This window comes from Biomphalaria glabrata, chromosome 7 (assembly GCF_947242115.1).
Source record: "Biomphalaria glabrata chromosome 7, xgBioGlab47.1, whole genome shotgun sequence".
Classification (NCBI taxonomy): domain Eukaryota; kingdom Metazoa; phylum Mollusca; class Gastropoda; family Planorbidae; genus Biomphalaria; species Biomphalaria glabrata.
In genome coordinates this window covers 21,739,192-21,762,683 of record NC_074717.1, presented here as the reverse complement: position 1 = coordinate 21,762,683, position 23,492 = coordinate 21,739,192, and the positions used below count along the sequence as shown (strand labels likewise).

Genomic DNA, 23,492 nt, shown 5'->3' with positions numbered 1-23,492 from the left:
AATTCGCATGCGCAATAGATGTATTCCGGGAAACTCTTCTATCTAAAAAAATGTTTCTCTTTTTTTGTTTACAAACATTAAAGAGCTTTGAATATCGTCAACGACGCTTTCCAAAACAGTACTTGAGAAGTTGAATAACTGTGCGGAATATTAGATCTAGATTTCGTACAGAATAATTACGAAAAAAAAAAAGACAAGATATGAACACATTATGGCTGCATCTAAAGGAAAGGTATGTTATGCCATTATTAAGATCTTTATATATTTCATTTCACAGACTTTTTGAGTTTGAATGTCGGGAACCATGGGCATGGCATGATCATGATGATGGATGATCATGATGATGATGAGGCATGGGTTATGAGTTATCAGATGATCAGGCATCACCCGACTTTTTATTACATTAACTTTAGATCTAGAATATCGTATATTTAATGCGTATATATATAGATCTATAGGTAATAAATACAGTGATGACAACTTAAGAAAGCATTAAGAAACTGGAACAGACACAAAAATGAGCAGTGAGATTCATAACAAACGAATATTCACATTTGACTAGAGTAACACATTTTGTAAAATCCCAAAATTTAGAAAGCCTTCAGGATAGAAGACAATTAGCAATAATACATAAAACTCTGTACCATAATCTTCGAATACAAAATCTAATAAAATACTCAGAAAGACACAAGGATAAGGGCACATTCCTCATTCCATATGCTAGGACAAATTTGTTCAAATTCTCCTTCTTCCCTAGTGCTATAAGAGCATGGAATGGGTTGCCTGAGCTAGCCAGGAAAACCAGTGACTTAGCAGAATTTAGGTCATCGATTAATATGCATCACTAAATGCATTACGCATAGGATGTAATTATCTTCTTTTTTGAAGTAATGTCTGTGTTATATAAGATAAGATAAGTTTTTTTACTCAGATTTAATTGTTACATATTAAATAGATCTAAATAATTTAACAGTTTATTTAAAAAGAAAACTAAAAAAATTGATTGTACAGACCTATCATCAAAATCAAAGCTTCAATAAAGAAGATTAGAATGTCTTTAGCCCCCCCAAATGCAAAAACAAAATTTGTTGAAGGAGTGTTTATTGAGATTATAATTTTGTTTAAAATTGTAAACAAGAAAAAATAATAATTTAAAAACTAACAACCAACTCTTTTGACTAACAATAAAAAAGCATTTATTAAAAAAAAATAAAAAAGGGAAAATGACCTGAATTCAAACTCAAGCCTTCTCAGGCTTCTCAACTCTGCAAGTGGAGAGCTTATGAACATGGAAGGTTGTATTGTATATATTGTTTCTATAGTTTCGTCCTATTTTTCAGGTTTGTGTTCATTAAGACTCAGACTATAAAGGGGATTAATTCAGCTTATACCACCACTTAGTCTATTACAGTTTCTTTCCATTGATCAAGAATGCAAACAAAATAATTTATTACCAATAGTTGATTAACTAGTTGGTTAATTTTTTAAGCTTCATCCTAGATTGGGTGTTGGAGAAATGACATGTACAAACGTTATACCAGACAGACAGAGTGAGTTGATATAAGCTTTGTAAAAAATTAATGACTTCAATTATTTGATGACATTTTATCATAATATGCCTATTTATGCCCAGCTTAATGTTTGTAAGAAACAAAATCTCTATGAGTAAAAGCTTCTAGTCAGTTTCTTTTATTTATGATGAGGCTCATTTTAGCACTCAATCCACGTCCAACAAATAAGAAGATGGGAAAGCAGTCAAAAATTTCTGTACAATGAACTGTAATGCAGGCTATAAAATTGGAATATGTTTTTGTAACAAGAATTTGTGGTATCCTTGTTCAAACATTGTTTTAAGTTCCTTCTTTTTTGGATATTTTAATAAGCTGCTCCTGTATTAGATTGGGTTCATCTGTGATACTCAGAGTATTTCCATGCGCAACAGAGTTCAACACCCAGTCAGGAATATTCAAGTAAAAAATGTCTTCAAATCTTTAATTTAGGTTGACATATAATAGTATGTAATCAACAGCTAAAACAGTTGTGAGGGGGGAGTTGATTATTATTTAAACTATCCAATCTGATAACATGGATTTAGCAAAGTTCTTTTATTTGTTTACATTTTTTTTTGTTTCTGCTGACCCCTTCAGTTGTCTCAGGGTCTGCAGACCTCAGTTTGAGAACCAATGCTCTATTCTCATCAATGAAAACAAGCTAGAAGTCACATCTGGATTTACTTTTGTTAGACTCAGACCAAGAGTTTGGGAAAACCAGAAGCTCAATACAATGACCAAAATGGAGATCTACACAAGGCATCTGATTTAAGCACACCTACTGTATGGTAGCTAGTCATGAACTACTTAGGCAAAGCAAGAGCAAAAATTAAATTTCACTTGCACTGCCTTCGAAGAATCACATGGCAAGAAAGAGTGAGAAACATTGAGATGCATGACACTCATATCCCAAATATCATCCTTTATAACAGGCACACAAAAAATAATCATCCCCATCTCTTATATTTGGATGTAATCAGACAGGACCTCAGAGCACTGGACATTGATGTTAACTACTGGGAAGATATAGCCTTAGACCACACTATATGGAGAGAGATGGCTACAGACAGTGAAAATGCATTGACCTCAGTTCTGGAAGAAAAGCATGCCAAACAAAAAATGGATGGCTCCTCTACCACTAAAGCAACTGCCACCTTTATGTGTGTTATATGGAGACTGTAGACAGGAATGTCTCTATTGAGTCACATGAAAAAGTGTTCTTGTGACGTGAAGAACCATAGTTGTTCTTTAATTGAAGGAGGCCAACTCATGCTATTCTTCTTTTCAAATTTTTTTCTAGCTAAACTAATTGTAGTTTTTAGCATAAGCCTAGATGTTTTTATTGATTGACTTCATTTCACCTTTCATATAGTGTGAAATGTAGAAAATAATATTTAGGCATACTATGTAAAAGTCCTTGTCTTTTTTTTCACCAAGTTGCTGCCAGTAGTCTTTTTGCTGAATCACTTTTTTTTTTTCTGTTCCTAAGAATAAAACCCCTGTCATAAAAAAGAAACTATGCTTAATATACCCTGTTATGGTTGTTCTAAAAGATGATCATGGTTGTATTAGTGAAACATTGTTATGAATGGACACTTGGTTTGTTGTTGTTGTTATGTTTTGTTATGTGTAATGCACAATTGTAAGAAGAATTTCCTTAAGGGTTTGTATATCAAAGTTACACTGTTAAATTTGACATTTAATTAAAATATATGTAATAGGGCCTACATAAATTTTATAGCCATATTGTGTCCTTTATTTTATTTTTTTGCATCACAAACATATATTTAAATCATATGAGTTTTTGTTTTATTTACAGGTGTCAACTATGACATATGGAAGGCAAAGGGCTGCTAAAGGCATCATCAGGTCATTTATTGTATTTCAAAGAATTATGTTTTCATATAAGATCATTTTTAAAACCTAGAAGTAGAAGCCCTAGTTTTGAAGTGAAGGCCAGATAAACATATACAGTAATATAAGAATATAAGATCATTTTTTAAACCTAGAAGTAGATGTCCTAGTTTCACTTGATAAACACATACAGTATCTAAAAGAAATAAACATAATTAAAAGCAGTGATAGAATAGCTGTTCTAAAACACTATAGAAGAATATAATTTGATTGATAAAGTAAATGAAGACCTTATCATTCCTATCTCATTTTAAACAAATTTTTCTTGGAGTCTGTAGTTCAAATAGAGTAGTCTTTTTTTATCATTCATATTAACACATTAAGATTATCTTCACATAAGATTTTGAAACATAAAGTGTATGATGGTGGTTGGTAGTTAAATATTGTGGAGTAACTAAGTCAAACTCAAGCGTTTTTTAGATATTTTTTGAGAGACCAAGAGATTTAAGACTTTTATTTATGTAGAATATTATAGAAGGTCCTAATATATAATTTATTTCCGAATACTAGCTTTACATATAGGATGAGTTGGCTAATAGATATATTAGGTAATTAATGATATAACTTACTATATAATATCTCTTTGTAAGTTTGTATTAAATAGCAGTTGTTCATGTGTTTCATTTATTTTATTTTTTTTCTAATTGTTCTAGTGACAGAGAAATTAGATTCAAATGTTTTTTCCAAAATACCATCCTAGATGTTTTACGATCTCGAGTTGGCTGGCAAGAAGTACAAGGGCAAGTAAACTGTACCAGTTGATTATTAGTTGAATCATTTAATGGAAATTAATAGTATGCATAGAATAATTCATTTGATAAAGTTTCTTGGAAACAAAGATAGATATAACATAGCGCAAACAAAACATAAGTGTTCAAATAGTAAAAAAATAGCTTAGATAATATGATAGCATGATGAAAACATAGTCAAACCGAAATACATATTGAAGTCTATATGTAGGCCTACTTGATCATATGATTATACATTCGACATGCATGGAAATGTGGAGAAAATGGGGTCTGTCTATATAATTATGCATATCTTTATTATGTTTGTTTGTACAGTAACTGATAAGTAGTGTCAAACTCTGGTGCTGTGAGGTCTACAAATCATAGTGATCTAGATCTAACCCTAATGCTAAATTTTAAATAAACATCCATTCTTGCAATATTTTACTTGGTCTATCTTTTGTGTAAAAAATGCATCAAACTTTGAAACCTATGGATTAAAATTCCTGAATTTGAAATAAAGATGCATCTATGTGACATCTTATTTGATCTTTTGTATGACTGTGTTGTCACCTGCCTCATGTATTGTCCACTATGACATTTTATTTGTCTACATGAAAATTTAAGCACATGATGACTAATAAGAAAAAAAAATTGAACAGATGAAATGCTAGGGTTTTTGTGTATGTGTGTGTTTTTTTTTAACATTCCTTCAGAACTAACGATTATTTCATCATAGCCCAGACCTTTTGCATGGTTCAAGGGTGGGACCAGGGAGAGTTCTAACTTATGACCATTGTGATGAAGATTCAGCATAGACTACATGATTGGGCAGTAGAAGACTTGGATTTAGTTTCAGAGTTGTTGAAAGTCTCTTCTAGCTTAATTCTAAATGGTGGCATTATAAAATTTTGAGAACATAAGAAAGTAGGCAGAGTTTGAACTTTCAATGATGAAAGAACACTTATTTTTTCTTGTACTTTGAACATGTGTAAAAATTGTTTTTAAAAGAACATGTCGCAATATAATTAATATTTGTTTGTTCACTTTAGAGATGGTGATTGGGATTTCTATTGGTGTGATAGAGAGTGGCTTCATGCAAACTATGATACTATGTTTCTTCAAGAACATCAAAAAATTCTTCATTTTAGAAATCACTATGAGGTATCCATTCAAGTTAAAGAGAGTTATTATTTCTCATCAACTTTATATTTTTGTAGAGAGGTTTAGTCTCCATGGCTGCCTGAATGTTAAAAGCTCTCAGCCAATGGTTGCCTGACTGGAGTAAAAGTGATTGGTTGATTGTGATTGGTAAACTATATTAATAAACTTAACCTGGACTATTTTTATTATCTCAACAAATGAATGTCTCATCTAATGGTTTAAAAATAAAAATTTAGCATTAACCATTAAATAATTTGAAAATAAGAATTAAATGACAAAGTCACTTTTGTGAATCTGACATTATTGAACAATCCCCATGGTATCATTTCAACTTCGAAAATTTATATCAAAAATTATATTACTAATTACATTTATAGCGCCTTAGTAATAGTGATTATGCTGTGTTAACTTTAATTAAATCTTTCAAATTGTATTTGGGAATCATCTTTATACCTTATATTTTTCAGCTAACTCGCAAAAATTTGATGGTTAAGAACCTAAAGAGATTTCGTAAACAAACAGATAAAGAATTTGGGAAATTAGAAGCACAGTCGTAAGTATATTTACGTTTTAATAAGTTAAAACTTTATAACATATTTTCAAAATGAAAAGTTATAGTTTCATTTTCTTTCTTTTTTTTTCAGTTGGGATTTTTTTCCTTCAACATTTGAACTTCCAGTAAGTTTTCTGTATGCTTTCCACATTTTAATTTAATTATCATCTTTTTATTATTAAAAAAAATTATTATCTATAGATTTCCAAGATTGTGTTTAAAAATACAGATTTTAATATTTTTTCTTAGTCAGAATATCACATTTTTGTGGAGGAATTCAAAAGAAACCCTGGCATGATTTGGATTATGAAGCCTGCTGCTAAGTCTCAAGGGAAAGGAATATTTCTGTTCCGAAAGCTCAAAGATATTACTGACTGGAAAAAGGTAATTTTATTAGACATTACAAATAATTATTTATACTAGGGCGATTTTAAAATTGCAACAATATTTATTTGATTAATGAAACATCAAATAAAAAGTTAATAGCTTTTAATATATAATATTTTTGGCACTTGGCTACAATTTTTTGTTTTCTTAGATAATTACTTTATTAGAAAGTTCTTACTGAGTTATGTTTTTTTTTTAAAGTTTTTTTTTAATAATCATTTATAAATGTTTTATATTTGAAGGGAGAATACCAACCATTGCCAGATCCCAACATACCAAAAGATATTCCTGAAACCTATGTTGTCCAAAGATACATTGATGATCCTTACCTTATTGGTGGTCGCAAATTTGATATGCGTATTTATGTTTTAGTAATATCAGTAAGTTTTTTTGAAATTCTTGTACAAGAACAACTAACTACTCTTTATTTAAAGTAAATACTTTATTGATATGTTGTTAATATCTTTGGTTTCTGTTATTTGTAATGCTTTAACAAGATTTGCACCATTTTGTTTCTTCAGTTTAACCCCTTAAAAGTATGGCTCTACAGAGGAGGCTTTGCAAGATTTTCAAACACTCGATTTTCTTTGGATTCTCTGGAAGACACTTGTATCTTTTAAATGTTGTTGACTCATAACTGTGGCAGGGGACTGCTAAGGTTATCTTTAGGCCAAATACACTTTCTTTCTCTTTCAATCAGAGGAAATAATTTAATAATGCCTTCTTGTGAAACACAGATCGGTGAGAGATATTCCTTTAAGAGTTAAGAGTTTAAAAGTGTATTGCAATATCCAACATAAACAGATGTCAGATGTAGGGTAGCTGTGAGAAAAGTATTAATCAAGTGCCCTTAGCTATTTAAATATCTGACAGGGGTCAAGAATTAACACAGTTTATTTATCTTTTATTCTCTCAACCATAAAAGGATAAGGTTTGGGAAAAAAAACAGGGAAAGTTAATTAGCCCACTAGACTAACTTTCTGTGTTAATGATTTGATTTAATTGTTAATAAGGTCAAAAAAGGCAAGTGAAGATGAAACTAGCCCATCTAAGACCAATCGTTATAGTTGGCCTCAATGCTGACCTGTGACATCACAATAGCTTGTTGCCTCATCACAGGTCAGTGTTCAGGCCTTCTATAACCATTGGTCTCAGCCCTTCTCCCTTTTGAATGGAATGAAACAACTCAAAACATATTATTATTAATTATGATAGCCCAAAATACAACCTTGAAAGTAGCCAAGCACATTAGTAGGCTACTTCATGATGGTTGTCAATCAAAAGAAAATGTGTAAGAAAACAAACTAGTAGTTGACAGAAAAACATATTCCTATCAAATCCAGATATCCACTTAACCAATGTTGCTGTGCAGAAGACATCACCTGATTATGATCCAGAGAAAGGTTGCAAGTGGTCTGCTCAACAACTTAGGAAATATTTGGTTGCAAGACATGGTATTGATACAGTAAGTATTGTAACTCTAGATCCTATTCTATTATCAACCAATAAAAATCCCCAAGTTTGTTTGCAAAGCCAAAAAAAAAAGTTAAATCTACTTGAAAAGTTAACATACTATTTGCCTTATTGCTGCATGTTTCGATTTTAAGATTCTTTAATATTGAGTTTCATACATTTCATATTGGGAGATATTGTATTACATTGAATTTCTCTTCCTAGGTGAGACAAATGTTCACTGCCATAGACAATATTATAATCAAGAGCTTACAGAGTGTTCAGAAAATTATTATTAACGATAAGCATTGCTTTGAAATGTATGGATACGACATACTACTAGACAGCTCTCTTAAGCCGTAAGTTTTTGACTCAGCATACAAGTCTTAATGTTTGGTCACGATAATCAGGTTTCAACTCAAATATGTCATGTTAAAAGTGGAGGGAAGAATTGAATCTGCTTAAAAGCCAGACCAAAGATAAATATGAAAATGAAATCTAATGTTAGTGGAAGATTGTGTGAATTATCTGATGTCATTAAGTTCTCTTGTTCTTCCAGGATCTAAATACATGGTAGTTTGATTTACATATAAAATTTTGTATTTTTGGTTTGGAAATAATATTGAAGTTAACAGCTCGATAATTAATTTATTTTTATGTAAGTTATAAAATATTTACAAACTTTTTATGTATAGCCCAAGCCAATGATGCTTCCTTTTCATGCTCTGCATTGAATTCTTCAATGTTGTACTATTGTATTTTTAGTTGGCTTATAGAAATCAATGCATCACCATCACTCACAGCTAGTGGTCAGGAAGATTATGAGCTCAAATTTGGTTTACTCCACGATGTCTTGAATGTTCTTGACCTTGAAAATAGGTAATGAATATCTCCAATTTGTGTGCATGCCTGAGTGTGTGTATGGGTTACTGAGGAAAGTAATAAAATATATTTCAAGCTTAGTTTTATGTTACACACAAATGACATCCCCAAATGTAGGGTTGAAAAAAAGAGTTAACTTAGATGAGTTTCTGAAATTTAAGAAAACAATGTGTCACAAAAGCCAAACACAAATCCTCTTTCCAACTCCTGGAAGGAACCAAAATACTTCATAACAATTAATTAGTTCATGACCATTTTTAGACTAAGCAAGAGGGCGTGAGGAGCTCTGTTTACTCTAAACAAAAATCACCAAACCATAAAGTATTCAGACAAGCATGCAGCATAATTGTTTAGTTTATTGAATATCAATTAGGTTGACAGGAAAAGAAAAAAGAATAGGAGGCTGGGATCTGCTATGGGACGACGGTCCAGTTTTTATTGATGCCATGGAACAAGACGCTGGACTGCCTTCAATATTAACACCAAATTCTTTCTTAGGTGAGAGCTTAGACTAATTTAAGTTTCAGATACTCCTTGATGGCTGCATAGTCATGTGGTATGTGCTCTGGACTGTTGCACAATGGTCTTGGGTTTAAAATCTGTTTTGCAAGAGGTTTGGACTAGTAAGTAATAATCTTCAAATCTAAAGGAACATCTGAAACATAAAACAAAACTAAAAAAAAAAGAAGTTTCATTTGTTCTTAACCTAATCTCCTTCATGACAAGTAGAGTTTCAACTGTAGACCAACTGATAAGTTTTTTAAACCAAATGCTGTCCTTTGGTTATAAATGATATAGGAGATTGAAACAATTTTTTAGATTACAAACAATAAATATAACTGCATTAAAGTCATTTCTCTGAAAACATGCGAATTTATGAGATGTTTCAATTTGCAAACTAAATACTAATAACCTTTACCTTTATCAATGCAATAACTTATGTTGAGGGCAACAATGAACTCAGGGTTTTGGTTCTTGCAAAGAAATGTCTTTTTTTCTGATGAAAGAAAACTCCAATGCAAAGATCCAACTTATTTAAAGCACACCAACAATATTATTTTTAGCTCAATTATCAAACAATATTAATTAATATTTTGAAATTTAGTGTAATAAAATACAAATGTGTCATCTCACTGGCCAATCTTTAAGTGAGATAATAGACCCTTGGCTTTTGCATCTTCATCATCCAACTCCCAATTGAGCCTGGGCTTGAGAAGCTCAAATCCTGTCTTACAAAAGCCCTGGACAGAAACCCTGCTGTTGTGCGTAGTGCAAGTATGTTACCATACAGTACAAGAAGTAGTGGTTTCCCAGACCTGTCAAACTAGAGATCAGCAAGTCTGGGGAAAAAAGAACGAGACATTGTTTCTTCTCCCTCCCTACAGTAGGGGAGGAGTCAAAGTTTGTCCAGAACCATGGGAAGTATGCACTTTTCTATAATACCTAGGCCTGGTCAGGGGATCTCAAGTGCCCCAAGACTCCCTACCGCCTTGGCTTTGGCAAGAAAAGTTTAACCTAAACTGTTGGCAAAGACATGGAAGTTCTTGTGATGAGTCAGTGTCTTTTATACATTGGCTTCTTAAAATGATTTAACACTGAGTAGTTCACTTTGCAGAACTTTTTATGCCAACATTGCAAGTGAGTAAAAGTTTATAACTGATTCAATTTGTTCTTTGCTCAGGTTGCGACAATCAAAGGAAATCTCAACTGAGAGAAACATATGCATTAGCTGAAGCCTTTAAAAATAGTTCATAAGGATGGGAAACTAAATAAAATTGATGTCATTTCAAGTTGTTGTTTTTATGTCGTTGAAGTCTCTCAGGGTAAATCTTTTAACTACATTCCACTTTTGGAATACAAATTATTGTCATCTGGTAGTATTATAGAAACAAATTAAGTCCTGTATGTATTTTCTAAAACATTGTATTAAGTTGTTTGTGATTAGTTATATATATATAAAGCTCATATCATAATTTGATGCTGGGAATGTGTACATGAAATGTTTTATGAAAGAATTAGCAACTACCTTGGAAAGAACCATTTCTCTTGTGAGACATCATAAACCCACAAGATTATAGTGTCATAACAATGTTTGTTATTTCATATTGTAACTAATTTAATGTCATAACAATGTTTGTTATATGGTATTGCAACTAATACAGTGGAGAAACATCTGATATTGTTTTTCAGATTTGTTTAAATTCTTAAGTAGTAAACTCCAAGGATTTACTGTTCAGGGGAAGAGAGGGGAGGGCATACGTTTGATATTAAGCAGCTGAATAACTCATGACTGTGATACTTTGTATGCTGTGAATCACAAGAATGAATGTTACACCTTTTATTTTAATTCAAATGATAATTGAAAGGAAACAAAAACAATTTGGGATAAAAATGGTTGAAATGAAGATTTAAATATGCAGCCTGTCAATTTATTTTAGTAACAATGAAAAAAGTATTAACAACTTTTGGTAACATTGACATCTTTTATTCTATTGTGTGTATCATTCTTACAAAAAAACAAAAAGCCAACATAAGTTCAAGTGTGTGTCAGACTTTAAAATGAATGGAATTTGTCTGAAAAAAAAAAATAATTACAAATCATCTGCAACCTACAAAAAGCTAAAAATAATAAACAAAACAAAAACCAGTAAATAAACAATATTTTATTTGTTAATAAGTTTTATTATTTTTGTTACCTTAGTGTATGTGTTCACGTCAATAATATCTCACTTAAGTCACAAGATATAAACTTCCACAGGAATATTTATTGTGCTTTAGAACCCAATGAGGTATCATGATCAAATAAATAACGGAGGAGATCTTATAGACAAATTTCCATTGAAGATCTGTCTTAATCTAGTATTTTAAATATCATAAATCACTGATATATAGTATAAATAATTAAAATAAAATAACACAGCATAAAAATTAAACATTAAAATTGTTGAATTGAAGGAACTATCTTGAATTGTATACACAACTTTTTTTGTATGCATGTGTTACTTTAACTCCTGTGTTAAACAGCACAGAGACTGAAAGTCCCTAACAGTTTTACACATGTTCTTTCAAATAGTCTATAATGAATTGGCATCTAGTTGAATTTTTGCCTAGCAGTGTGTAGTTTAACAAGTTATTCATGATATCTTAACCATTTTTATGGACAAAATAGAACAAAGAAATCATGTGGCCAGCACAACAACCACTTTTACTTCTTGCAACTTATATGCTACTTATATGCCTAACACCCAAAAGAACTTAGGTTCAAACTCTTCTTGATTCAGAAGACTTACATTTCATCAATCAAGCCAGCACATCTTCAAATGTAGTTTTAAAATATATTCTAAATGATTGGCAAATGTCACATAAATCATATTTTCTTGGCCTGCTGTCCAAACTACAAATAGCCACCAGAATTCATGATAGGCATCTGCATTGGAACACTAGGAGCATTTGAGAGCCTCAAAGTTGTACACTCAACATTAATATATCAATTTAGAATTACTTCAACGTTTCTTATCTTATAAATTACAGATGTTCCTTTTAAAAAAAAAAAAAAAAGATAATTGTGTCATCTGCCTATTGATGTGTTAATCTAGTCATGCTAGTTAATTAGGGACTTCCTAAGTCACTTGTCTTCCAGGCTGATTCAGGCAACCTGTTTCATGCTCTAATGGCAATATGGAAGAAGGAACATTTGCGTGAATTAGTCCTAGTATATGGAAAAAGAACATCTAAATGCCTTTATTTTTAACTTAAATTTTATATAATATAATAGGCCATTCCAGGTGGAATTAATTTATAAACACTTCATGCTCAATGTAAAAAAAAAATGTCTATTTACATATCACACTCTAAAATAAATTAACCAGTACAGTACATATAACTTTCCATCTAAATATGTTCATTTCAGTTGGAGAAAAGAACAACTATAGGGATAGAAAAAAAAAGTACTAATTTTAATTGTTATTTTGTTTTGTCTTGGCTTTCCTATTTTTGAAAAGTTCCAACCCTTCCTGAAATGCCTTCTGGCTGATTCCATCAGGGACCAACATGCATGTAACACCTGAGACAAGACAGAACAAGAAGAAAAATTAATAAAAGATAATTTTAGAGCTCAGTTAATGAAAGCTAAGACCAATAATCACAAAAGAAAAGGCATATTTTTTATTATAATCTAGTTTATACATACATACATATATACATATTCTCTCCATTCAGGTAGTGAAACAGTATGGTGATACCATTTTTACTTTGATCTTTGGTTTAGAAAAAAACAACTAATTGCTACATCTTCCTAAAATGAGATATTTCAACATAATTTTGGCCCTATACAAATAAAGGAAGTAAAGAGACTTGTGAAGAAAACTGAAGAACATTGAGCATTACATAATTATATACAGTGCAATGCACAAGTCTCCATCTCTAGAACTAAAATAAAATAACTGTAATGACTATAAAACAACAAACTAAATGTGTTGCACAACAAAACAGCAAGAACAAGTGATGGTAAATAATAAACAACTTCATAGCAACTGTTCAACTGTTCACCATGTTGCTCCAGACAGAGATGGCATCCTGAAGCTTAAATAACATTTACGTACGTCTTCTTGATTGAGGTTGATTAGTTCACATAAAATTGGTTCAAGTTTTTTTGAGTGTTATTTAATTGTTATAGATTGCATAAACTTGATCTTTATTATGGCTCCATAGCCAAAAGTCCAATATCCTGAGGTCTGGAGATGTGTCCGTTCCTTTGATTCTTTACAACCAATACACTGCTATGGCAAATGTCTATCAAGCCTTTGTTGTGCTGGAATACTGAAATGAGGCGGGGCACCATCATGTTGATACCAATGTCAATTGTCATTTCTAATGAAGGACAACAACTTATGATTTTAAAGTGACATAGTGCACTTTGTTCATTGTTTCACAACTGATACTGAAGGTTTGTTCTTATTGTTGTTTTATATAATTCTTTTAAAAGATATTAACAATAAATACCATAACAGAAGAGAAAGAAATAAATAGAAAAGACAAAATAACTAGAACAAAGAGTTTTTAGTCTAACAAATGTGTAAACCATTTGAAGTTCAACAAAAAATGTTCAAGACAATGAAAGAAAAGATCTCATTTGTTAGATGGTATTACATAATTTTATTGCAAAGGTATGTCCTTTAGATAGTTCAAAAAGCTTCACATGTTTTTGGTAGTTTTCAAATGGAACAACATTTGACAAGTTTCTACTGACTAAATGATGAGGAAGAAGATGTGGAGTCATCCTCTAATGTATCACGTCTTCTTGAAGGTCTGCGTTTAGACTTTCTGCGCTTCCTTTTCTTCTTCAATTTGGCCACAGCTCGTTCTTGAAAATCGTCAAAGCCACGGTAGAGCTGACTAATATTTAGTCCATCATTAACTAGCACGCAGAGAACACCTAGAGGGGGGGGGGGGTTCATGGATAGCAAATGCTAAGAGTTGAACAAAGAATTACTAACTCATCTAGTTTCCCTTCCAAAGGCTAAAAAGAAAGCATTTTCTTCTTACATTTAAATAAATCTTCCTCTAAAAAGATTACTTTATAGTACCATTACTATTTCCTGTTCCCATCTAGCCTGATTCATGCATCCTTTGTTTTGTATATGCATCTATTTTGTTTTTAACACCCCTTGATTAACACCCCTTGATCAGACTTAACAATGTCTTCCATACATCACACCACCAACTTTTGTTTCTAATTTACACCAGCAATGCTCATTTTTCTCAATGGCTTATCAAAACTTCTTTCAACCTACTTAACATTTTTTTTTAAAAAGATAACACACCTGGTTTTAAAAAGATACTCTAGATTTCAAAACAATATTTTTTTTTATCATTGCATAGAGATTGTCGCTACTGTATTTATTCTTATAAGAAAAGAAAAGAATGATCAGTTGCATTTCTTCTTCTTCTAGCCAGCTTTATTGCTGCTGAGCTGTGAGCTCTTTTGCAGACTGTGCCAAGGAAAAATGGATGGCTGCCTGGTCGTGCGGTTTGTGCGCTGGACTGTCGTTCAGATTTATCAATGGTCCAGGGTTCAAACCCTGCTCGCTCCCATCCCCCGTCGTCCTGCGGGAGGTTTGGACTAGGAAGTAATTATCTTCAACTTTGAAGGAACATCCGAAACATGTAAAACATTTTTAACATTTTTACAAAAAAAGTGTGCTGTTTTCTTCGGTTGTTCAGCAGGGAGTTGGTTATGTTATCAGTTGCATAATAAAATGGGGCAAGTATGTGGGCTTACAGTAGGACAAAAAAAAAAGGACCTTCTTACCTAAAGATGAAACATCCAATATATTCCTATGCTCATCATCATAGAAGAGCATCTCTTCATAAGGAACTCCACTTAAAGAATGCAGCCTACAGAATGAGCAAGAAAAACATACAAAATACTTTACCAAATAAAACAAAGCTTATATTGAGTGTAATTGTATCCATTAGTTTGGATCAGTCATGTCATTACATTTGTAATACATCTACACTTTTAAAAATAAAAATATCTTAGAAATATTTTTACCAATTGTTTTTGTTTAGTGCAATTTCATGCTTTTAGCTTTCTCCATCCTATCACTTGTCTGGACCTGTTGGGAAAAGGAAGGGGGAGGGGTGTGGTGGATAGGACAGGTGTATCTGGGTGAATGTTACCATGATCACTTTTTAAATGAATACAGTGCTCACTCAGGGCTCAAGCCTCCTCAAGAGACTAATTCAGATTATACCACCACATCTGTCAAGTATGATTTCTTTCCCTTGTCCAATATCAAACAAAATTTTAATTACTATTAGATAATTAGCTAACTGTTTTTTATATTAATTTTTGTTTTGTCAGGTACAAGAAATAATTGTAAAAAATTTCAACTTATTCTAAAATTGGGTATCGGAGAAATATTGTGTACAAACTCTTTACCAGACAGACATACAGACGAAGTGAGTTGATAATAGACTTTGTAAAAATGTAATCATTAGTTGAAACAAACCCACAGGAATAGCTAATGATTATCTTATTATGATGCTTCTATCTGATCATATAATTGGCATAACTTCTATTTTATTTACTATTTGATATTTTCTTTTCTTTTTTAATCTTAACTTTTTAAATGTTCTATTTTCTGAAACCATCATTAATATCCTAGAAAAAAACAAAGTGGCTAAGAAATCTATTTAGTTTTTGTACATGTCTATGTTGGTGTTTGCTCAAGTAGATTTGTTTCATCCTTTTCTTTTCAAAGTCACAGAGTACACTAAAACATTACTTATACAACTATTTTTTTCAATAAACCAATGTAGAAAATATATCTAGAAACATAGTCAATTCAAAACCAAACATATCTGAACTGGTCTCACTTCTTGAAATGTGTTATTTTACTGCCAGGAAAAATTTGTCTGTACTGAAAATACTGGTCCCAGTTGAACAATTTGGTTAATTCATTGGCTTCAGCTATTGCACTTGTTCTGTCAAAAAACAAATGAATTAAGGTATTAGCAAGATGATTTATATATTAAAAAAGTATTTATAACTTGTTGCTACATTAAGTAACAAAAAACAATATATATATTGAACAAATTAGAAGAGATGCCCTTGGTAAAGGAACTGAACACAGCCATTGACAAGCTTTCAGTTCACTAAAAAAAAAAAAAAAAAAAAAGACGGTACGTGATGTTTTGGCGCCGCAGTTTTGGCGACGGGACGTTTTGGCGCGAGATATCATTTGACGATAATTTAATAAGCACGTAGCTTTTTTTAAATGAACCCTTGAATTCCAGCAACTTAGGCAAATAACCATGGTGTCTATGTATACTTAACTTAAAGTATTTTGAGAAACATGGTACATGTATTATATTTTTACTTATTATTAGCAAGTGTTTGGTATGTATAGCTGGAGATACCTTACAGTCATTAAATAAACCAATGTTAATGTAAACAAATAATTGCATCAATTTTTAGTCTATCATCGTTTCATTTTGTTTTTAATTTTAAAGTAATATTTTTAAAAATTTTTTGAAAATAAAAGTGAGCCTCTTAATAAACACACATACACAAGCCAAAATGTTTATTAAAGAAAATGATGTGAAAAAAAAACACACATTTAAATTTAGTTCGTGAAAAAATATGTCTTAACACAAACACTCATGCAAAACATAGATATGAATAATTCTTTTAAAAGAAATAATACAATAAACGTACAGAATGTATTTCGCGCCAAAACGACCTTCGCGCCAAAACGACCTTCGCGCCAAAACGGCGTCGCCAAAACGTCCTGCTTCGCTTTGGCATACATCTCCCATATGAGATACATACACTGCCAGGCATAACTGTCAGACCATAAAAAGCCCCTATATAATGTCCATACTAGCCTTCTCAAGAACATGTTTCTTTAGATAATACAATCATAAAAAATGTTCTTAAGTAGGGAAATGCCTTATGATCATATATTTGATCATATATGACTGTGTCTAAAATCTAGTTAGCCCTTAAAGTCTAGGATTGCATTGCTTGTATTTATAGGGGAGCACTTGAATTTAGAAGCCAATCATAAAAAAAGATGCATGTGTTAATGATTAGAACATACCTGGACGCTATGGCAAGCTGAAAGCCTGATTTATGGAGATGGTTTAAGATATCAGGGACCTCTTTATAATACTTAACACGCTGTTGGTGAGCATCATAGACTTTACCATCGCTGAAACATAAATGGTGGTTGAGTAGAAATATACTGTAATGTGATGAATAAATGAGATAACAGTTCATAGTAAAGCGGGATATTTTATTTTTAAGCTCTTATAGTGGTCTGATTTTATAGTTAGGCTTCACCATCTATAATAATGCACATAATACAATGCACAATCCATTTTATATACGATGTTTTATAGTTTTCATAGGACAAATCAATGGATAAAGTCTCTAGAGTAAACAGGTTCATAGTGAAGCCTTTCCATTTCACAAAATTTGTCAAGTAAGTAAATAAGAACACAATGGTCGTTCTTTGGAGTACAATGCGGGCTAGAAGTAATTTATATAAAATATATGATACTGTATTAATTAGAAGAACCAAATACAATTAAACATTAATTTCTAGCTTAAGTACATGCTTGTGGTCATTATGGTGTTCTTAAATTGAAATTATGAAATTCTGAGAACTTATCAAATATTTTTGTAGTTGTTTCATGCTAGTTTTGGTGTTATATTAAGTAAAAATACTGAAGACCATGAACTGCCAAATAAAATGAATTTCTTAAGATATTCTGTGACTTACCGGTACACACTATATCATTATAATATGACAATGGATGTTTTGAGTGTTGACACTTGCAGAGAATAATTGATTCATTACAACAATGTGGCACTTATCTATATAGATTTGCCAATAAGTAATTTGTGTGTGTGTGTTGGTGGCGCAGATGACTAGACCACAATTATATTGGAAGTCTACGTTGTGACAAGAAACAAAGTTTGGTCTACAAGCAGAATCAAGGATTTTGAGTTCATATCTCAACCAAGACAGGGCTTTTTAAAGGATGTCCCCAAGTCCACCGAACTATAAATGGTTTAGTACATTTCTTGGGGAAAGAAAGTCCATTTAGCTATTTGTTGGCCACAGATAATGTGAACATAACACCATGACTTACATGTCTCAAATGAAACAGGTTGACTAAATTACCACCTCACCTTGTTTTATGAAATGGTGGATCTACATGAGTGTCAACCCAGAAAGGCCAGAGGGTGTAATCTGAAATCAAGGCAAGAAATCAGTCATTTCTTATTCACATTTTCTTGAAAGTTTGATCATGTAATATGACAAATAGTATGGTGACACATACTAGTCAAGGACTCACTAATCACACCAATAACTAGCTAGGCAAGGAAAAGTTTCAAAGTTCTAAGTATTAACTGGAACCTGTCGTAAACCAACTCCATATTAATTGATACTTTTTCAATAAGGACAATGAAGAAACAAAATTAACAATGAAGTGAATCAAATTAAGTGGAATTTCAATTTAGGTGATTTCAAAATATCAGGTTTACACAGTATAAACATTTAAAAAATAAAATATTTTTTATGTTAATTTTTAAATTATTTATGTAAAATTTTTAGATGTATATTATATATTTTAGAATAGAATTGGGGAAAAAAAATAGAAAAGGGGTACCCATGCTTAATGTTTCATAAACTAATAAAATATAATTCTGAAGATCTGCTCAAGGCAGGAATGACTGATAGAAAAATATAATAAGTTTTCAAATAAGAGGCCCAATGACAAAGTCAATATATATATCATTATTTTCATTATGTCCTTTCAACTAGCTATTTTACCATATAAAAGAAATTACTGTCAATAAATGCAGCATTTTATATTTCCTTTTTATACACATACACACAATAACTAATCTACATATCCATATATGTAATAAGCAGAAATTTACCAAGGTCAAAAACTATAAGTTTTGGTTCAACCATTGCAAAACTTGAAAAAGTTTTACAGTTTCCTAAGCTTCTGACAAAGGAACTTTTCAGTACAAGAGATGAAATCAGAATCTGTTGAAGAGATTGTTCTTTTTAAACACATCTTCACATACATTCAACAATTATTTGTAAATTTTTTATTACTAGCTTATATTAATTTTGATCAAGGTCCAGATAACTGTACAATTATAAAATCTGAGGATTACAGCTCATGTGGTCTCAACAAGGTACCCGGTGGAATAGACTGTTCTGCAGAAGCAGATAGGCTATTTACTGGAGCAAAACTGGTTCCCATCAGGTTATATTCTGGATACTGGGAACCAAACATTCAATGCAACAATATTCTTAGGCCCAGAGAGGAAATTCAAGAAAGATCCATTTTACAGTCCAAACAAACTGCCACACTTTTTCAAAAGGAACCCACATTGGCAATTCATCCAGAGAAATTGACAGTCACGTAATAGAAATATGAAGTTGGCAAAAAATACCTCAAAAATATGGTATGACCCAACCTAGTAATGGCTGATAACAGAGGAAGCTTCAGGACACAAAAGGGGTGAAGAGCTCCCATATCTGGGAGGTGGGGTGGCTAAGCTGTAAAGCTTTCTGAGGGGTCTTGGATTCAAATCCTGGGATTTTTTAATTAGGGATCTTTCCCCTCTGAGTCCACCCATCTCTAACCCAACATTAGTTGGTGAAAAGTAAATGCAGTTGGTCATTATTCTGGCCACATGAAACCCTCCTTTCCAAGGGCCACAGAAACAGATGACTTTTACATCATCAGTCTGAGTATGTCCTCAGGCTTTTTTATATAATCCCAGCATTTAAGGTAGTTTTTTGGTCATGTCAGTTTAATCAATTTTAGCCACAGCAACAAAACAGCAAAAAGAAACTACATCTTAAAATTAGAATCAAAGCCGATAAATAAGGACAAAACTCCAACATATCTAGCATATATAGATCTATGCTTCCAGAGTATTACTAACTATTTATAGGATTGGATTGAATATATATTTATATATAGATTATATATATATATTATATATATTGTCTAGATCTAGAATTTATAAACTAGATCTATAATCTAATAGATAAAGCACAAAGTAAGGCGTATGCATATCCCGCATAGAAATCAACACCATTTGACCAATCTTGATAAAACTTAGCAAAAATGTTCCTTAGGTCATGGCAGAGACTGTAGTGTATCTAATCTTTAATCATTAATGTACTACCACAAAAAATAAAAAAGACCTAGATCTAGATTTATCTCTATGACTCGATTACATTACTATTAAAGAGCGAACCATTTAAATAGCCTAAGCCTAAATAGGGTAAAGTTTGGTAAACCTGGCTCGCAGGTCATATTCTGCTTAAAGAATAAAGTATTATATCTTGAATCTTAGGCCCTAGTTAGGGTTAACGCTAACTTTAACTAAGTCTATTTAATACTAATTGTAACTCATATATTATTATATTATAGACCTAGATCTAGAATCTAGACTAGATGTAGATTATTGTAGATCTAATCATCTATAATCTAGACCAGTGGTTCCCAAACTTTTTTGCCTCGTAGACCCCTTGCCATGTTTTCTGGTTTTTCGGTAGACCCCCTGTTTAATTTGCACATTTTTTTCAAATTCATCAACATTTTTGTTAAACTAATTTTTATCTGTAGTGAGTTGAAAAGTGAAAAAGTAATTTAAAGCTACATACAAAGTTATAGAGACTTTTTTTTAAACCAATTGAAATAAAAATTAATATGTATTGCTGGAATCACCAAACACACTGGAAATGTTGTTTTGCAGGTTGGTCCCACGGATGTTATGTTTCAAATAGGAATTTGTTGCTCTATGAAGTAGTGCTTCAAACATTCAATATTAATTAATTAATTAATTTGCCTTAAGTATCATTGTAAAAGTTTTCTCAAAGAGCAGTTTATCGTGTATTTCTTAATTTTTCATGTGTGGCTCAAGTACTGAGTCTGCGAAGATGTTATCACTACCAGGAGAAGAGGAGAAGTCAGTAAGCATGAATGACTTATTATTTTTGGCTGCCCACCTAGCAAAAGTAAAACTGAATTCAAAAACTCTCCTGCCTTGCAACTCAAATATGGGAAAGGTTTTGTGGATCAACCCTGAGGAAAAATAAGGAGCCAGCGACCCTAATGCAGTTAGCAGCACACATCACTACATCCTGTGAGAACCTGTGACGATGCTGATCCCAAACTGATATGTCGTTTGCAAATAATTACATAATAAGCTTTTAATTTTATAACTCATGCCCCGACGTGTCTTTAAACTGTAGAGTTGCTTAAAGCAATTCTTTTAATATCAGATGTAGCTTTGTGTTAAACACTTTTTACAACTACAACGGCTGGTAAAATAAATGTTTTACCTTTAGTGTTTTACGTATTTGGTCATAAAAAAGTAAAAGTTCCTCTTTCAGACCTTGTGATGATATTACGATTATCTGTTTCTTTGGCCAACGGTTAACGAGCAGGGTGTCATGTGTGCATCACAATGACCAACAGCCTTTACTTTTCCTAACTTAAGTCAGGTACCCATTAGAGTTGGGTGGACTCAGGGGAGCCCTGAAAATCCAGACATTCAAAATTCACCGAGATTTGACCCAGGACCCCAGGTTAGGATGCCAAGCGCTTAACCACTAACTCCCTATTTTGGTATAAGTAAACAGATATTGCAAGACGACCACATATGATCTTCTCTATATGATGTCGAAGACATATTTTGTGGGTCTATTCTGAACTTTATCTGTGAGTGTTTGAAAGTTTTTCAAATCTTTCTATCATAGTGACATTGTCTCAGATGATCCTCCAGTGTAATTAGTTTCCTATCGGCATAAAAAAGGCCATTGGCATGTTTGATAAGGAAGTCATGAACAAACTAATCAGAGCGCTATACAGTTGACATTTCGTTATGCTCAACATTACTTTCATGTAGACAAAAGGAACGTGATTGAAATAAGTCTTGAAAATAAATAAAACAAGTTTTCATTTGGATAGCAGGATAAATATTTAAAGGATTAACTAAGGTACACATGATATATTAGTGTGAAAAATTACATTAATGTGATGTACACATTATATATTAGTGTGAAGAATTATATTAATGTGATGTAAAAATTAAAGTCACGACCTGCTTAAATGAAATCTATTATCGTAGACGCCCGTGGACATCTCATAGACCCCCAATTTGTTTTTTCACTTTCATAGACCCCTTGGAAGTCTTCGTAGACCCCTGGGGGTCTATATAGACCACTTTATTTGGGAATCACTGATCTAGACTAGATCTAGTACTAGACTAGATAGATCATCTATATTATTATATAGATCTAGATAAAGATTCTAGATCTATATATCTAGTCTTAGTCTAATTCTAAATAAAACTACAAAACATAATTTAACATGAAGTATGAAGTGATAGATTAGATCTAGACTAGACAGGTCTGTCACACTGTGGTCATAAGACAAGATAAAAAATTAATTTAAATTAAAAAAAAAAAAAAAAAGATTCTCTACTTTGAATTTCTAGATCTAGAATTAGATTATCTAAATTATTCTAGATCTAAATAAATACCATAAGAAGCTTTTCAAAAAGTACATAATGTCATTATAACTTATATATAACTAAGGGCAGGGTCAGGGCGTCCAAAAAACTGCTTTTAGAGTCTAGACTTAGTGACTACTAGTCTATAGCTAACGTTTGTTATAAACGCCATGTTATGTATAATGTAATGTATAGACCTAGATATATTTATTCATAAGATTATTGTTTCGTTATATCTGAACAACGTTAATTTTCTGCATAGTTTTATAAGAACAATACATTGTTATATGCTCTATGTAGATCTAACTAGATCTGTGTTTTGTGTTTACATTTTTAATTACAGAGTTGCCTACAAGTACGCATCTTCTTATCTTATATAATACAGACGTTACTTCAAAAATGGACACGAAAATACGCGAGTACGGTTTATCATCTAAAAATCAAGTAGTTCTTGCTAATCATATTCATTGGCCTCCTTCAGTCGTGAAACGACTATGGTTCATCTCGAACACTTTTTCATATGGCTGTGGAACCCTATTTTGGAGAGACACTCCCGTCCACAAATATTGCATGTCAAGGTGGCTTTCGCTTTGGTGGTAGAGGAGCTGGCCATTTTCCGTGTGGCTCGCTTTTTTTCTAGAATCGAGGCCCATGTTTTTTTCGCTGTCTATAGCTTTCTTGGTCACCGTCTCTCTCCAACTAGTGCGGTCTAAGGCTATGTCTACCCAATGGTCAGTATCAATGTTAACTGATTTTAAATCCCTTTTTATCACATCAACGTAACGGAGGTGAGGACG

The 23,492-nt window shown here is 32.0% G+C and overlaps 2 protein-coding genes across 3 annotated transcripts; one reads left to right on the top strand and one right to left on the bottom strand.

Moving 5' to 3' along the window:
• The first annotated feature begins 42 nt into the window (after positions 1 to 42).
• On the top strand, positions 43 to 10,804 carry LOC106079045 (probable tubulin polyglutamylase TTLL9). The gene is made up of 14 exons (XM_056036595.1): positions 43 to 232; positions 3,370 to 3,419; positions 4,118 to 4,204; positions 5,245 to 5,356; positions 5,824 to 5,909; positions 6,001 to 6,034; positions 6,159 to 6,293; positions 6,539 to 6,676; positions 6,818 to 6,905; positions 7,640 to 7,761; positions 7,974 to 8,107; positions 8,514 to 8,627; positions 9,004 to 9,128; positions 10,312 to 10,804. Exons 1-14 carry the CDS (start codon positions 212 to 214, stop codon positions 10,383 to 10,385), a joined length of 1,320 nt encoding a protein of 439 aa, XP_055892570.1. The 5' UTR covers positions 43 to 211; the 3' UTR covers positions 10,386 to 10,804.
• A 1,370-nt stretch (positions 10,805 to 12,174) lies between these two features.
• On the bottom strand, positions 12,175 to 22,886 carry LOC106079051 (magnesium-dependent phosphatase 1-like). 2 transcript variants are annotated; one of them, XM_056036599.1, is made up of 7 exons: positions 22,726 to 22,886; positions 19,090 to 19,201; positions 18,334 to 18,394; positions 17,237 to 17,347; positions 16,011 to 16,118; positions 14,941 to 15,026; positions 12,175 to 12,693 (listed from the first exon to the last, which is right to left on the bottom strand). In XM_056036599.1, exons 1-7 carry the CDS (start codon positions 22,726 to 22,728, stop codon positions 12,587 to 12,589), a joined length of 588 nt encoding a protein of 195 aa, XP_055892574.1. In that variant the 5' UTR covers positions 22,729 to 22,886; the 3' UTR covers positions 12,175 to 12,586. The 2 variants fall into 2 exon arrangements, with proteins under 2 accessions (XP_055892574.1, XP_055892573.1); XM_056036598.1 differs by lacking the exon at positions 12,175 to 12,693 and adding an exon at positions 13,770 to 14,064.
• Between the last annotated feature and the right edge of the window lie 606 nt (positions 22,887 to 23,492).

Bases quoted from the DNA above. Each gene is read 5' to 3' on its own strand.
- LOC106079051 (XM_056036598.1), bottom strand. The intron at 18,395-19,089 runs GTAAATTTCTGC...CCTTGATTTCAG, and splicing joins ACTTATAGTTTTTGACCTTG to ATTACACCCTCTGGCCTTTC. The intron at 14,065-14,940 runs GTAAGAAGGTCC...CCCCCCCTCTAG, and splicing joins ATTGGATGTTTCATCTTTAG to GTGTTCTCTGCGTGCTAGTT.
- LOC106079045 (XM_056036595.1), top strand. From the start codon at position 212: ATGGCTGCATCTAAAGGAAAG. The intron at 5,910-6,000 runs GTAAGTATATTT...TTTTTTTTTCAG, and splicing joins GGGAAATTAGAAGCACAGTC to TTGGGATTTTTTTCCTTCAA. The intron at 6,677-6,817 runs GTAAGTTTTTTT...TTGTTTCTTCAG, and splicing joins TTTATGTTTTAGTAATATCA to TTTAACCCCTTAAAAGTATG.